The following is a 16,199-nucleotide window of genomic DNA, read 5'->3' as shown; positions in this document are numbered from 1 at the left end:
AGATACTGTGACAACAGCATGACATTAAAAATCACTGCAGCATAAACACTGGCATCTAATGCAATATACAGCTTTTCCTTTTCAGTGTATAAAAATAAAAGGCAGTAATTGTGAAAATACTGGTCAGTTTTTTCAGCAACAAAGCAAACTAGCTCAGTTTTTGGCCTTATTTGTGCAATTTATAACATTAAGTAACTTATCAAAAATGGATTTCTACATCAATTCAGTTCCTAAATATATATGTGAATATACAAATATTCTAATTGATGTACAGTATGTCTTACCAGAGCAAAAAAAGTTCACATGGACTGTTACGGAGCAAGCTGAGATCACAAGTGACTTCATTTCATTTAATCAAGCACTTCATCTGCAGGGTTCCTTCAATCATCTCATCAGTGATTGAGAGCTTGTCTATTTACCAGCAGCTGTGAGCAACAACCCCATATCAGATGCAAAACACACTTCAATTATAATATATATAAGGTGAAGATGCATTTTAAAGCCCATTCAACAAAAGACAACAGGTAAATGATCAATAACACTTTATTTTAAAAGTCAGTTTAGCAAAAAGTCATTGAAACAAGAAATAAAAAGGTTTAAATGTAACAGGTACATTCAGTAGGTGATCAGGGTTTCCTCAACACTGCACATATTGTATATCGTCCTCATCAGGCACACCTGATTCAACTCCTCAGATCATTAGCCGAGACTCAAAATGAGCATCGGATAAAGACATGTATTGTTGAAGACACAAAGCATGTTTACAAATGATCTTCAAACCAAATAAACGACTAGTAGAAAAATGTCATGTAATTTTTGATAGGAAAAATACTCTAATAATTTAATTATTTCTTTCCTTCCACATAAACCAGGGGAACTTCATTCAATCTTCAAGGAAGTCTTTTATATATATATATATATATATATATATATATATATAAAATACGCATTACAAATAAAATAGTGTTTGGTACATAAAATTGCTTTCAAAACATGGGGTGTGTTATGGGTTTTACAGTTTGATTGTACCATACAGTGTAAATTCAGCATAGTCAACATATTATTACTCATAATACAGTTCATACAAATAGACAGCAACTGTGCAGATATGAAATGAGGATGAAGAAAACGAACACAGTAGAAATATTTCTTTTTTTGCTATGCAAAGTATAGTGTTTGTATATGCTAAGTAGTGTTTGTGTAGTGCTCCAGGAGGTCTTTATGGAGTAGTGTAAAGGTAGAAACAGACACTTGAAGGCAGCCACGTCATCTGATACACTTCACCAGCTCTGAAATAACAGAATGCATATATTAGCATATTTAAATGAGTAGACCAAAATTGAAAATTTGCAGAGAACACCCACCCATTACGTAGATGAGTTTGTTTCTTCATGAGAACGGTCTTGGAGAAATGTAGCATTGCATCACTTGCTCATCAATGGAGTGAATGGGTGCCGTCAGAATGAGAGTCCAAACACCTGATAAAAACATCACAATAATCCACACCACTCCAGTCCAACAGTTAATGTCTTGTGAAGTCAAAAACCGCACGTTCGTAAGAAACAAATCCACCTAAAGGCGTTTCAACATTAAACTGTCACAAAATATGAGTCCATAATCCATAATTACTCTTCATCTAGTAAAACAGTCCATTTGCTGTTGTCCTCTCACATCAAAATCCACTTATTTACTTGAGTTATTTAGAACTGCGTGTAAACAGTACTTGATCTGTGCATATTTCTCTCCTGATTCAGGCAAGATGCCTTTCACTGGAGGTAACAATATTATGGACACATTTTTGCACAGTTTGAAGGTAAAAATGTGGATTTGTTTCTTACGAACGTGCGGTTTTTGACTTCACAAGACATTAACTGTTGGACTGGAGTGGTGTGGATTATTGTGATGTTTTTATCAGGTGTTTGGACTCTCATTCTGACGGCACCCATTCACTCCATTGATGAGCAAGTGATGCAATGCTACCTTTCTCCAAATCTGATGAAGAAACAAACTCATCCACATCTTGGATGGGCTGATACATTTTGATTGCGCATGCATTCACTGAACGCATCCACGGTGCTTTAGAAGGACAGGAGGTTGTTGGTAACCTATGTGATCAGACAGCAGTCGTTCAGAGGAGGCCGCAGGACTTGGGTGGGCGGAAGGGGTTGTCGCTGGACGGCACACCCACCAGCAGCGGGTCTTTGTGGGCGTTCTGCAGGCAGAAGTTCTTCAGGTCTGTGGCAGCTTGAGAAACCTACAGAAATTACAATGAAGATGACATGTTAAACGATAATATGCATTCAGTGCACACACCTCTGAGCAATCTTAACAGTTTTATTCCGGTCTATATTTTGAACGGGTTAAAAACAAGAATTCTGGACCTAGCCTTATCTAATGTTCAGGTTTCTGTTCTGGAAATTTTAATATTTAATACATAATATGCACACTGAAACATCACATTTCAAAATACTTTTAGAGAATTGTCTTAATGTACTGTGATCAAGTTTTTCTTTAAATCTATTAGTACCGTGCCCTACATTTATGGTTGTAATAAGCTTTTCTCTAAGTTCTCTGATTGCTTATTGAGTATTAAACAAATGTAAATCTGTTTCTGTCAGACAACAGAAGCATGAAGAATTTATAGGATGTAAAAAGTGCTTACCTGAAAAACTAGGTTAACACTACTTAGACAAAATGACATTGGCAAACATTGCATTAATAGTAAAATTTATTGCACCGTATTATTTAAAAAATAAAATTATTTTCATATCGGGGTCTTTAGGCTGAAACCCCCCTGTTTTTTGGGTCACCATAAGTAATGCACACAAAAACTAAATTTTAATTCGGATTCATTCCAAGGTTTTACAATTGTATTCTTAAAAGTAACATACTATACAATGAAGTACCATAGTATTGCAATCTGATACCATCACTGTATCATAGTACCACCAGCAGAGCGTCCGTTTGCATATATTTGCATTATTAATGAGCAAGAGAAACAACATCTAACAGCTGTCTGAACTTCACGCCTAAAATGCGCTTCTGGCAGTAAAAAACACTTTAAAAGCCGTGATGTCAAAAAACGAAAGTTATTTAGCTATAAATGAGTTAAAACGCGTTTAAAGTGTTGTTTTGTCGGTTAGCGTTAGCACTAGCAGTGACTCAAACCGGTTAAACTCATCCATAATCTCTCAAAATGCAAAACTCTTTCACGTTTACTGTTGAAGCTGGCATACTTACGTTAATTCGTCGTACTTTGGCCTCTAGTCTGAGCTGTCTGACGGCTTTCTGCGCCACAGCCACACTGCTGCTGCTAGCGTTGTTGTTGGACATGATGACTGACCGACTGACTGACCGATACAGAGAGAGTTTGCGGAAGTTTGAGAAACAAGCGCGCGCGCGCACACACACACACACACACACGTTTGTTTTTGTGAAAAGTGGGGACATCCCATAGGCGTAATGGTTTTATACTGTACAAACTGTATGTGCTATTGCCCTACACCTAAACGTAGCCCTCACAGGAGACTGTGCATTTCTACTTTCCCCCAAAAAAGTATATGAACACATGTGCAGTGTCTCACAGACTAGACAGCAACGCTGTTAACAGTCTGTGGAATAACCAACATTACTTTCGCAAGTGAGAAGTCATGGCTGCATCCGAAACCGCATACTCTACGAGTAGGTACTTTTGTTTCAAGAAGTACTTAATTAACGAGCGCTAATTGAGTACATACTCTACAGCCAAATCTCGTTGAGTATGAATGAGATCCGCCATGTTTACGTTATCATGTGATCTATAACGTTATAGCAAGTGCAAAAACAAAAGATATGAGCAACAGGTTTAATTCATTTATCTGTAAATATTCTGATGCTGATGAAATTTGCTCATTTTTGGAAGAAACTTGTTGAAGAAACAGCTGCCCTTATGATTGTAGTATAACCAACAAATTTAGGGTTGATTTAAGTTTTTATATTTTTAACTCAACTAATATAATCCTACAGCTTCATCCTTAAATATATTATTTTTATTACGAAAAACCAAAATCGTTCATCCACATGCAAAACTGTCTTAAATCTCCTTTGTTTTCCTTTTTCTTGTTGAATGTCCCTCTGGTTTCATCCCTGAGGCTTATAAATAACAGAAACAAATGCAATTTTAATGCATTATGATTATATAAATTTTATGATTATTCAAAGATATTTATTCTTTTTGTCCCTGTGTATATAATCTCATTCTATGATGTACGCAAACCAATTATAGTTGTTTTCTTTCTTTTTTTGTGTCATTATGATTGTTCATTGTTAAAGCTACTACCATCTTTCCCTGAGCTTGTATGTTCTGCAGTAATAATAAATAATAATAAAATAAGAGCGACGGGCGCACACACATCTCAAAGCATCAATAAATCCACAACCCTAGTATGTTTTCCTCCATGTTTGTAATTTCTGTGTCAATCAGCTGCTCAAAGATCTTACCTTTGGAGAGGATTGTTGATTTTACTCCAAAAATGTAAGTATTACTACTTAGAAATTAAGATTCCTTCAGAATGCATTGGTTGCCCAACACTTATGAACAATAATAATGATAAATGCTGACCAATAATTAATTATATTTTTTTCATATGCCATAGCTGTGCATGACTAGACAAATGCAGCCAAGGTGAATACATCTCAATTTTCAGTCAAGAATTAATGCATATGTTAATGAAACAATTATATTTTATTTACTGACAACAGGAAACATGAACAAATGCGTAAAATGTAAATAAAAGTAATCATGACAATAAATAAACCAGTCAATAACACATGAAAAAGCTTTATTCAAACATAATTGTTCTAACAATCATGTATTTACAGGCAGTGACCCCACATCTACTGCATCTCAACACAGCTGAGCCAGTTCTGCAGCTTTATTCTGATGAAGACCACCGGTTCCAGCTTCACCTGTCTCTGCCGTCCATCACGTCCCTCACTGCAGCAGTCAGACTGAATCTGATCATGGATGAGAAAGGGACATCGAAGCTATCGTTGCCTGAGATAGATAAGGAAGAGAGGATGAGGAAGACCATGATGACACCCCTGTACCACACACAATCTTGAAGCAAGAGCAGGAGAACGCATGTGGGAAAATCTAGCTGACAAATGCATAATTGTACATTTACAAAACATTAAATGTAAAAAAAAAAAAAAATGTAAATGCTTTTCTTGTGCCTTGGGTACAAACGCTCAACAAAGCTGCTTTCTTCAAGGTACTTCTATAATATAAATGCTTACAAATATTTCATACAATTTCTATTTGGGGCTTTAAAGGGTTAGTTCACCCAAACATATACATTCAGTCGTTATTTACACACATCCACACTGTTCAATCGTTGTGTGTGTGTGTCCTGCTGGTTTCTGTTCATACAATATCAGTCAATGGAGCCTAACTTTCAGATTCTTCGTGAAATTATTTGACGATGCTTTTGAAGCTTCTGAAACTCGTGCTCCAATGACTGATGTTGTATGAACAGAAACCAGCAGGACAAACTTGAATAAAATCACATCCTCCATGTCTTTTGATGCTCTCGCTGGCTCTGAGGTCATTGAGGATGAAGACACCACAGCAGCATCCGGTCCAGATGAGGCAGTAAGGGCAGGTGGAGTGATGGAGCGTCTCATTCATGGCACTGGATTATTTCCAGGATGTTGCTGTGGACTTCTCCATCCTCACCAGTCTGCAGACATTTCAGATCATACAAAGATGCACAAACACAATACACAAGCAGTCATTTTAACAGCACAATGTCATTTGATTTCTGTATGAGAAGTAACAAAATTATTTCTTACTTTATATTTTTGTTTTCCTTTTTTTCCCACAAATCCCGCTGTCACCTGCTCCACCACAAAAGCTCTGCATCAAATGCACAGAAATCAAGAATCAGAAAAGCGCTGTAACAGCTTTGTTTGATATTACAATCATTAAAATAAACGAAAATTTAAGATTTAAAATAATTTTTTATTAATTTCAGTAACTGAAAGGTTTTCTGCTCACTGAGAGCCTCAGTGGGGTGGTACTTTTTCAAAAATGTACCATTTAGGTACTAATATTTACCTTTAAGTTACTAGGTGATTCTATAATTAAACTTAAATATACTTTCTTTTTCTACTTTTAATGAAAAAAATACAAAAAAAACCTTTGCCTTATGGTATTTTTTGTCAACTCTGTTATGGACAAATTAGGCAATGTGCAGAAATAACAATAAATCATAACTGGAAAAATCCCTCTGGTTTCATTAGACATTAGTCCACATTCCAACACTTGAAACTGAGATAATATTTGCACCTATGCATACCTTAAAAAAATAATGTCTTCATTATTTCATGTCTTCACAGAACCGTCCACTTGGAGCAAATATTTTTCATCTGAATATGTATTATATACAATGTCCAATAAAAAAGAGAAAATAAATGTTGAAATATTATAAGGATTTTAAACAAGGATTTTTTTTTGAGCTGACCCTATTAATGATAGAATTGAAAAGTAACAGAACTGACAGAATTATCCGGTGAACTGTCAATTATGTTACTCTGCATAGTTACTATACCTCGGTAACAGAGTTTGACGGTAACAGAATTGATCATTTTAATTTATTTGATTTTTTACCAAAAAATCCACTTGGTAGAACATTAATGAAAACATGATTAAAAGTAATACATTCTGTTCTCTTTTTGATATTGTGGTAACAGTGTTGACATTCAGCAAAATAACTCTTGGTGTAAGAACTTTTTAGATTAAAATATGTTCTCAGAGAGAGCACACAGGCTTTTCAGTGCTTCAGATCTTATCAGTGAGGGAAAGTGACATCATTTCCTGTATCTATATAGTTGTGGGAGAAAATTTCACCAATTTAAAGGTAAAATATGGTACGGTAACAGAGTTGACGCAAGATTTATGGACACACGTTTTAATAAGAAAAAGTTATTTTTTAACAATTTAATATTGTAGAATTAAGTAAATGACTATTTAGGGCTTTTCATAAATAAAATGAATAAAATATTACCAAAAGAAAAATACAATAAAATATTTTGATTACACAATGATTCATGATGGAAAAAAATACACTGACTAATTCGGACAACAAGAAATCATGATTTTCAGCTATTTAAGACACTTCATAAAAATTTAAGAAAATTCATAAAAATGTGTAACTAATGATTAAAAATATAACCATTTGAAAAATAATTGTACCTTGAATTATAGAATCACCATATGCCCCCATTATGGGTAAATATGGTAGAAATGTGTAGCTTTAGAAAAGGTACTGCCCCAATGACAGCTCTTGTACTTTTTTATTCCCCCTGATAGTGTAAGATATCGTAGTGTACATATGCCTCAGGCTCCTCCTTCGATGTAAGCCTTTTATCATTTACAACTCATGAAGTCTACTCATTTTGAGTTATATTCAAGTCCTTGTCACAAACAATGTGGGAAATTATGCATGGTCAGCAAGACTAATAATGATATTTGGCTACAGTATATTTTCCATAGTTATGATGCCATTTAAGACTAGCGTGGTCAGCAGTTTTTTTTTTTTTTAACAGAGTTTTTAAACTTCTCACCATAGTTTCACAGGGGAAGAGGACAAACGTTATTCTGGTCTCAGGCCATCTTGTCTCACCACAGGGTTTGTCTTTACTTCTACAGGCTGTTTTTATGTTCGTCAAGAAGACTTCAGTATCATGGTAATATATTTCATTTTAAATCATGTAATTTGAAATGACTGCTGTTTTTTCTTTCATTGATCTTGGTGAAGTTACTCTGCTTATAGTCCACTGTACTGTATTTCAGCATGAGATGTATAGTAATGCTGGAAACATGCTTATATTAAGCGTTTCTTTAAAATGTTAAGGAATAATGACAGCAGAATACATATTAATTACCTGTGTACATTTTCAGTGTTTGAAGACTGACAGATGTTTGATGGAGGTTTTTGTATGTTAAACCTCATGTCTTAAAGGTGTGTCCAGCTCTGCTGCTTCAGTCCTTCATCTGGATCTCTCTCATGGCAAAAGGTAACATTATGTGAACACCAGTCTTTACTGAAGACTGTTTTCTGATTAACAGAAAACAAAGTTGCTTTTACTGGCAGCAGATTTGTGAAAAGTAACTTCTCTTACAGCATCCTGTGTTACTTCAGCTGAAGTCAAACGATCACGGTTTACAGCTTCCTGTATTTGCAGTGTACTGTATAATGAACTAGTCCCTAGTCGAGTTCTGAGCCCTTTGTTTTTAGAGTTTTAAGATTCTTCATGGAACCGTAATGCTAGAACCTTTATTTTTAGTGTGTCTCAAAGCAGTGTGTGTATTCCAGGTGTGCAGTATGATGTGACTCATATCGTCAGCAGAATGTGTGTGGTTCAGCAGTCGACGGTGCTCATACCCTGCAAACATACTGCTCAATACGAGCAGGTGAGCGCAGCCGAATGGCTCTATGCGAAATCTCCGGGGCAGAGGGTCAGGGTTTCTCAGGACCCTGCGTTTGTAGGCCGTGTGGAGTTTCTGCAGCCTGCCACGGGAAACTGCTCGCTGCTGCTGAGGGACGTGAGAGAGAGTGATGCTGGCATCTTCCGGTTTGTGCTCAGCACCACTTCCAGGCAAAACTGGACAAACGATCGGGGAATCCAGCTAGAAGTAACAGGTGAGTGGAGAGCCAGATGACAGATGTGAATAAAAACCTTTTACCTTTCAATGTAAGAACTGGAATTGAACTGATTATACAATAACCATTTAAGAATCAACCACTAAATATTTTGGGTTGCTTAAAGCTACATAATGTAACTTTTGTCAGAATTAACAACATTTGAATAATTAAGTGCATGATAAAACCATCATCACTATATAACTTGTGCATAAAACTACGTTACACACTCCAAAGATAGCATACATAGTGTAGCATTTAGAAAAATGTAAATATGAAGATCTTGTCTCAGAAAAAGATACATTGGTGGTGCCTTGGGCATGTCCCAAATCAACTTATGTTGCATTGCATTACATTCACATACACTACAGCAGGGGTTCTAAGGCTACGTCCACACGAAGACGGGTTTCTCCGTATCCGATCTTTTTTTTTGCCTCAAATTCCGTAAACACGGAGTCGTCTCAGGAAATATCTGCGTCCACACGGAATCACTGAAACTGACTGAAAACGATGTAGTACACATGCCAGACCAATATGTGGCGCTGTAATTCTGCCACAGAGATACACAAAAAAACAGAGAAGAAGACTTGGACCATGTGCGTAAACCTTGCGCGCTGAATATAAATTAACACACAAAGCAGAAGATTTTGCTTTAATAAAACTAATGAGCTCAGTAGGTTCTGCAGCACGAACACAGGCACGTAGTCTGACATTGTTGTTGTTGTTGTCGCTGTTATGTGACGTAGTGGTGTCTGATTAAGGTGGAGACGTGGGCTGATGACGTCATCGTTTCAGAAAATATACGGATTCGCCGTCCACACGAAAACACGAAACCGGCGTTTTCAAATTTATCCACCCTGGGACCCGGTTTCAAAAATGATCGGTTTCACTCTTCGAAAACGCCGGTTTCGTGTGGACGAAACGCCTATACAGTAAAAAATGTATGCGTATACAGAGAAACCCGTCTTCGTGTGGACGGGGCCTCAAACTGTTTGGGGCCAGGCACCCCTTACAGGAGAAAAAAAGTCTTAAAAAGCATTACATTTACATTTAGTCATTTGGCAGACACTTTTATCCAAAGCGACTTACAATTGGGGAATATATAAGCGATTCATCTTGAAGAGACAATCAGACAAAGGAAGTGATCGTAACACCAAGTCTCAGGCATTGTTCAAATAAGTACAAGCTAGCAACTGAAGGAGAGAAAGATAAAGAGAAAGAGGAAGTTTTTATTTATTTTTTTATTAAAGTTTAGGAGGAAGTCAAGTAGTGTCAAAAAAGATGACTTGATCATTCCACCAACCAGGGATGGTGATGGTACCACAAGGCGTCGTTCACTAGCAGATCTCAGACTTCTGGAGGGGATGTAGATTCGTAATAGTGAGTGGAAGTAGGAGGGTGCTGAGCCTGTGGTCGTTCTATATGCAAGCATCAATGTCTTGAACTTGATGCGAGCTGCAGCCGGTAGCCAGTGCAAGGAGATGAAGAGAGATGTAACATGGGCTCTTTTGGGCTCGTTGAAGACCAGTCGTGCCGCTGCATTCTGAATCATTTGTAGAGGTTTGATTGTGTCAGAGGAGCATTGCAGTAGTCCAGCCTAGAAATGAGAAGGGCCTGGACAAGAAGTTGTGCAGCATGCTCTGTCAAAAAGGGCCCTAGCTTTCTGATGTTGTGTAGTGCAAACCTGCAAGATCAAGCAGTCTTTGCAATGTGCTCTTTGAAGGTCAGCTGGTCATCAAAGATTACACCAAGATTTCTGACCGAAGTTGATGGTGTAATTGTCTCAGTTGAATGGCCACTCCTGAAACCTGACTGTTTAGCATCCAGTTTGTTGTTCTGTGAAAGAAACAATGAGACCTGGTTGAAGACAACTCGTTCAAGTGTTTTCGCTATGAATGGAAGGAGAGAGACAGGTCTGTAGTTTTCTATAAGAGAAGTGTTTAAAGTAGGTTTTTTGAGCAGTGGGGTTACCCGAGCCTGCTTGAACGCAGTGGGGAAGATGCCTGTGAGGAGAGATGTGTCGATGATGTGTGTAAGTGCTGGTAAAAGTGTGGGAGAGATTGCTTGGAGAAGGTGTGAGGGGATGAGGTCAAGAGGACATGTTGTAGGATGCTGGAGAGGAGAAGTTTGGATACTTCCGCCTCGGTGAGGGGACAGAAGGAGAAGATGGGAGTTTGAGCAGTGGATGTGGTTGGTTGGAGGTCCTGTGTGTGTGGAGGTGAGAACTGATTACTGATTGTTCTAGTTTTGTCTGTGAAAAAAGTGGCAAAGTCATCAGCTGTTATAGAAGTGGTGGCATGGGGGAGGGGGGAAATTAAAGGTTCTAAAGAGATTACACATGTCTGGAGTGCTGTTGATCTTGTTGTGGAAATATGAGGATTTGCCAGTGTGGACTTCAGTAGAGAAAGATGAAAGCAAAGACTGATACCTAATCAGGTCTGATGGATCGTTTAATTTGCGCCATTTTCTCTCTGCCGCTCTGAGTTTGATAACCAGGGGTTAGAAGGGGCAGCCCGTGCTGGCCTGGAGGAGAGAGGACAGATGTCGTCTAGACAAGAGGTTAAGGTAGAGCATAAAGTGTCAGTAGCTGCATTCACATCCAGAGATGAGAAATGGGTAGGCGAGGGAATAGAGGAGGATACTACAGAGGAAGGAAGGGAGGGGGAAAGGGAGCGTAGGTTTCATCTAAAAGTAACCGGTAAGGGGGTTGGTGGCACCTGGGTAGCAAAATGTAATGAAAATGTAATGAAGAAATGGTCAGAGATATGTAGTGGTTGTACCAGAATGTTATCTGCAGTACAATTGCGTGTGTAAATTAAATCAAGTTGGTTGCCTGATTTGTGCGTGCTAGTAGTGGTAAGGCGTTTGAGGTCAAATGAAGCTAGGAGTGAATGGAAGTCTGTAGCATAAGGCTTGTCTAGATGAATGTTGAAATAGACTAAGAGTGGAGTGCCATCCTCCATGAAAGAGGACAGCAGCCCGTCCAGCTCCTCTAGGAAGGTGGCTAGAATTTGGCAAGGGGGACGGTAAATTAAATCTGGAGTTTTATAGGCGCTGTTACAGTAATCGCATGAGATTCAAATGAGTTGCAATTGCATAGGGGAGAGTGGGTTGAGTATGTCCAATTGTTTGAAATGAGCAGACCTATACGGTAAAAAATGTATGCGTATACAGCGAAACCCGTCTTCGTGTGAACGAGGCCTAAGAGACTAGAGTGAAAACAGCTGTGGCCAGCTTCTGATCAGCCCAGCCAATAGCCTAAAGGAGTGCTAATAGCTCAAGACAAAGCTAACACTTCGCACAAGGAGCAATGCAAATCACACAGGCTTCTTCTTAGCCAAGGCACAAATTATTGTAATTACCAGTAATTGAAATCAAAAACATAAACCTCAACGAAAATGCAGAATAGAAATAGGTAGGAAAATAAGTATTCCTTCCTAGCAGCAAGTAAATAATTTAAACAACAGATCTACGAACAAGTATTACAACACTTACACGCTGCCATCCGTCTCTTCTGGTGACTAATTGGCTTCTTTGAAAGCAGTTAAGCATATGCTTACTACAATTTGTTCTCTTTTGGTACTTCTGTTTTTCTGGAATTCTGAATTTTTCTGGATTATTTAAAATTTACCTGGATTACTTTTTCCATAATTTTGTTTTTCAATGCTTAAATTGAATTGTACTCAAAAATTGTGTCTTATAATTTGAAATCATACAATTTATAAAAAATATGAAATATGTTTAATTTTTTAATTTTTTTGGTTTTATTCTCAAATTCAGGGTTGTTTTAGTATGCTTTCGTATGTGGTATTAATTCGGCAAGAGAAGGTGTCAATAAAAGGTCCGTACACCATACTAATCAAGCAATTACAGCTGTTTATTGTTGGTACACACAGCTGATATAAATAATACTAATAGTAATCATGGATCAATGCATGAAAGAATAATGATAATCAAAAATAGACACATACAAGCAGAATAATCATAAACCAGTGCATAATATATGAAAGATTAGGAGTAAATGGATAAAAGATGATAATTATGAATGAATGATACACAAATTTGAGTATACACTAAAATACCCCCCCCCCCCCCCCCCCCCCCCCCCCCACAAAAAAAAAAAGCTAAGCAATAGAGCTTTATACAACCTCAGAACTGTGCCATGATCTTCACTCTTCAGTAGACTGGGGAGCCCGTTACAGTCTCAGTGGAAGACCAACACCTGTCCGAGAATGCTGGGCGACGTGCACTTTAAATTTAGGTGCGGTTTAAGAACAACCCTCCAAGTAAGAGAAAAAACAAGCTGGCCAGATTCACTCCCTCTCCCAATTGGGTGCACTTCGTTTTAAAAAGTGTTTTACATTTTAATTAACATTACATGCAATTAACATTGCATTTTAATGGTTTAATTACATTTTAATAATCTAAAGCATGTTTAATGAATTGAACTTAATATTTTATTACATTTTTTACAATAATATATGGATGGACATATGAAATGTTTTACTTTCTTCAGAAATTCTGTGTTTTGTTTCCTTTAATTTTAAAGCAACTATCAAACTATTTTTGATATAAATAAAAGGTAATGTATTACTTTACTTGAAAAAGTAATCTGATTACATAACTTACATTACTTGTAATGCGTTACTGCTGATATACACATATTAAGCATAGACTTCTTCTTTCGGGTCCAGATGCGGAGCTGGAGGTAAAGGCTGAGTCTGATGTTGTGATGGAGGGAGACATGATTATGTTTGTCTGTGGTTCATGCATCCCCTCCATGACTGTACCAACCTACATTTGGAGGAAAGATGGGCATCTGCACAGTCAACGCCATGGGGACAACATACTTGTTTTGGAGTCTGTCGAGCTGGAGGACGGAGGACGATATTCCTGCACCATAAGTGGTCATGAGGGACTCAAATCCACATCTGCTGAAATCACAGTTAGACCAGGATGTAAGTTAGCTGAGAGCTTTATTTTGAAACATCTCACAGGTCTTTCTAAAGGGAAAAAATTGAGTATTTATCGACAACCATCAGTTTGTTTCACTGCTTCTGTTAATAATGTTTACAAAGCAACAGCAATAAACATGGTTTGAGTTGAGTACAATTGTGTATGTTTTACTGTCGTTACACACTAGTTTGTCTGTTCAGATCCTCCAAAGAGCGTCTCGGTGTCCATCAGTCCGTCTGCTGAAATAGTGGAGGGAGATTCAGTGACTCTGAGCTGCAGCAGTGACTCAAACCCTTCTGCAGAAATCAGCTGGTTTAAAGAAGGAAAGTCCGTAGGATCTGAAAGAATCTATAACATCTCAAAGATCAGCTCTGATCACAGTGGAGAATACAAGTGCAGATCCAGAAATAAACATGGAGAGAGAGTCTCTGATGCTGTGATGCTGAATGTGATGTGTAGGTGCAGCTGGTGAAAGAACTGAGAACAGATCCTCTAGTTCCTGTGTGTTTTGTGATTGCTGATGGCATATTTGATTCATTTATATTTTAGATGCTCCAAAGGATGTTGTGGTGACCCTTAATTCATCTCCTGAAATAGTGGAGGGAGATTCAGTGACTCTGAGCTGCAGCAGTGACTCAAACCCTCCTGCTCTGAACTTCAGCTGGTTTAAAGAAGGAAAGTCTGTAGGATCTGAAAGAACCTACAGCATCTCAAAGATCAGCTCTGATCACAGTGGAGAATACAAGTGCAGATCCAGAAATAAACATGGAGAGAAAGAGTCTGATGCTGTGATGCTGAATGTGATGTGTAAGTGAACGCTGGTGCAAGAACTGAGAACAGATCCTCTAGTTCCTGTGTGCTTTGTGATTGCTGATGGCATATTTGATTCATTTATATTTTAGATGCTCCAAAGGATGTTGTGGTGACCCTTAATTCATCTCCTGAAATAGTGGAGGGAGATTCAGTGACTCTGAGCTGCAGCGGTGACTCAAACCCTCCTGCTCTGAACTTCAGCTGGTTTAAGGAGGATCAAAGCTCAGCTGTTGGATCTGGACAGAGTTTCATCATCTCCAGCTTTAACTCCAGTCATTGTGAGGCTCAGAGGTATTGTGAGGCTCAGAATCAACATGGATCTCAGAGATCAGCGTCTGTTTCAGTCTCTGTTAAAGGTGAGGATCATCTCTGTGGATCTCAGCGAGCTCGTTGTCTGTATATAAAGAGTAACAGTTCTTCTTCCTCTCGTCTGCTCGGCTGAAGAAAGCAGCTCATCTCTGATCAGGGTCACAGTGGGAATCACTGCAGCTGTTGTCTTGACGTCTGTGATTCTGCTGGTCTTCTTCGGGCTGTTGATCAGAAGGTGAAGGAGACTCTGTGTCTGGACCGTCAGAAAGATTCAGAGTCAGTTTGTGTTCACGCTGATTTCTTCTTCTCTCTCAGGAAACGAGCGACTCCATCAGCAGAGCAACAGCACGGAGGATCAGGACACAATAAGACGGTGAGTAAATCTGCTCGTGTATCTTCTCATCTGTGTCTGTCAGTTCTGGAGGGAGAATGAATCTCTCATCATTGTGTGTCGTCAGCTGGAGTCTCCTGAGGACGCCTACATGAGCCTTGAGCCCAAGTCCAGATGTTCTGAATACGACACACTGGATGTGAGTTCCTCTGCTGTTGCTGTTTATCATGTGGATGTTTAACATCAGATCTTATTAGTGATGAATATGTTCACTTCTTCTCTAGAATATGAAGAGATCCTGTGAAAACACAGACGAACCTGAAGCTCAGGATCTTACATATCAAGACATTGATGGCTGATTAAATAATTATATGACTTTTTTATTATTTATTTTCTCCTATGAGTTTCACTTATAACATTAGTAAGATTTCCACTCTCTCTTTTGCTTAGAATTAAACAGGTTGCTTTTTGCATTTTAGCACTTTTAAGAAACATGTTTTTGTAGTTTCTGACTATGATTTCTTTTTTATATAATAAAATGTGCTTCATCCACTTCTTTACCAGCTGTATCTGCTAAACATATTTGCACAAAAGGAAAACATGCCAATGATAAAGTACATTGTACATTGAGCACATTGTAAAATAAAAGTTCTACACATTTATTTTTTTTGCATTTGACTCATTGACTTATTTGGCATATCTAGACAGAGTGATTGAGAACATATGAGTGAATTCAGACACTGATGAACACCTGCTGTTAACAAACAGAATCACTGAAGAAAAGAGAAACACAAGAACTACAACTGACTTCAGCCACAGCCTTAGATAAAATCAGCTGAAATAAAAGACATTAAATCTCTCATGATCTCAGCAGAGGAGGATTAAACAACTCCACAAACAGCATCCCCAGCTTCACTCATGATTGACTTTATTTCTGTCAGATTAATACAGAAGCTCTTATTGAGAATTATCAGAGGTTTAAATGTTGATGCTTTATTGGTTAAAAACAATGTCACCATCATGGGGATCAGTGTTTACTTTGGTTGTGCTCTTGACCCTTGACTTGTCGTGTTAGATTTATCTTTGAAGCAATGCATATGTTGTTG

At 38.0% G+C, this 16,199-nt stretch overlaps 2 protein-coding genes across 3 annotated transcripts; one reads left to right on the top strand and one right to left on the bottom strand.

The window, feature by feature from the left end:
• Window positions 1–924: 924 nt before the first annotated feature.
• On the bottom strand, window positions 925–3,530 carry LOC306872243 (guanine nucleotide-binding protein G(I)/G(S)/G(O) subunit gamma-5). Its single transcript, XM_079420736.1, has 3 exons — window positions 3,241–3,530; window positions 2,106–2,254; window positions 925–1,289 (listed from the first exon to the last, which is right to left on the bottom strand). Exons 1-2 carry the CDS (start codon window positions 3,448–3,450, stop codon window positions 2,129–2,131), a joined length of 336 nt encoding a protein of 111 aa, XP_079276862.1. The 5' UTR covers window positions 3,451–3,530; the 3' UTR covers window positions 925–1,289; window positions 2,106–2,128.
• A 3,899-nt stretch (window positions 3,531–7,429) lies between these two features.
• LOC306873323 (B-cell receptor CD22-like) lies at window positions 7,430–15,760 on the top strand. Of its 2 annotated transcripts, none has more exons than XM_079422547.1 (11): window positions 7,430–7,728; window positions 8,004–8,058; window positions 8,358–8,684; window positions 13,379–13,642; window positions 13,841–14,095; window positions 14,190–14,447; window positions 14,543–14,809; window positions 14,898–14,997; window positions 15,078–15,135; window positions 15,221–15,292; window positions 15,378–15,760. In XM_079422547.1, exons 1-11 carry the CDS (start codon window positions 7,726–7,728, stop codon window positions 15,450–15,452), a joined length of 1,734 nt encoding a protein of 577 aa, XP_079278673.1. In that variant the 5' UTR covers window positions 7,430–7,725; the 3' UTR covers window positions 15,453–15,760. The 2 variants fall into 2 exon arrangements, with proteins under 2 accessions (XP_079278673.1, XP_079278674.1); XM_079422548.1 differs by having other exon boundaries at window positions 7,607–7,728; window positions 7,943–8,058.
• The last annotated feature ends 439 nt before the right edge of the window (window positions 15,761–16,199 follow it).

Source organism: Barbus barbus (assembly GCF_936440315.1).
Source record: "Barbus barbus genome assembly, chromosome: 7".
NCBI classification, from domain to species: domain Eukaryota; kingdom Metazoa; phylum Chordata; class Actinopteri; order Cypriniformes; family Cyprinidae; genus Barbus; species Barbus barbus.
This window is presented reverse-complemented; position numbering and strand designations above follow the sequence as displayed.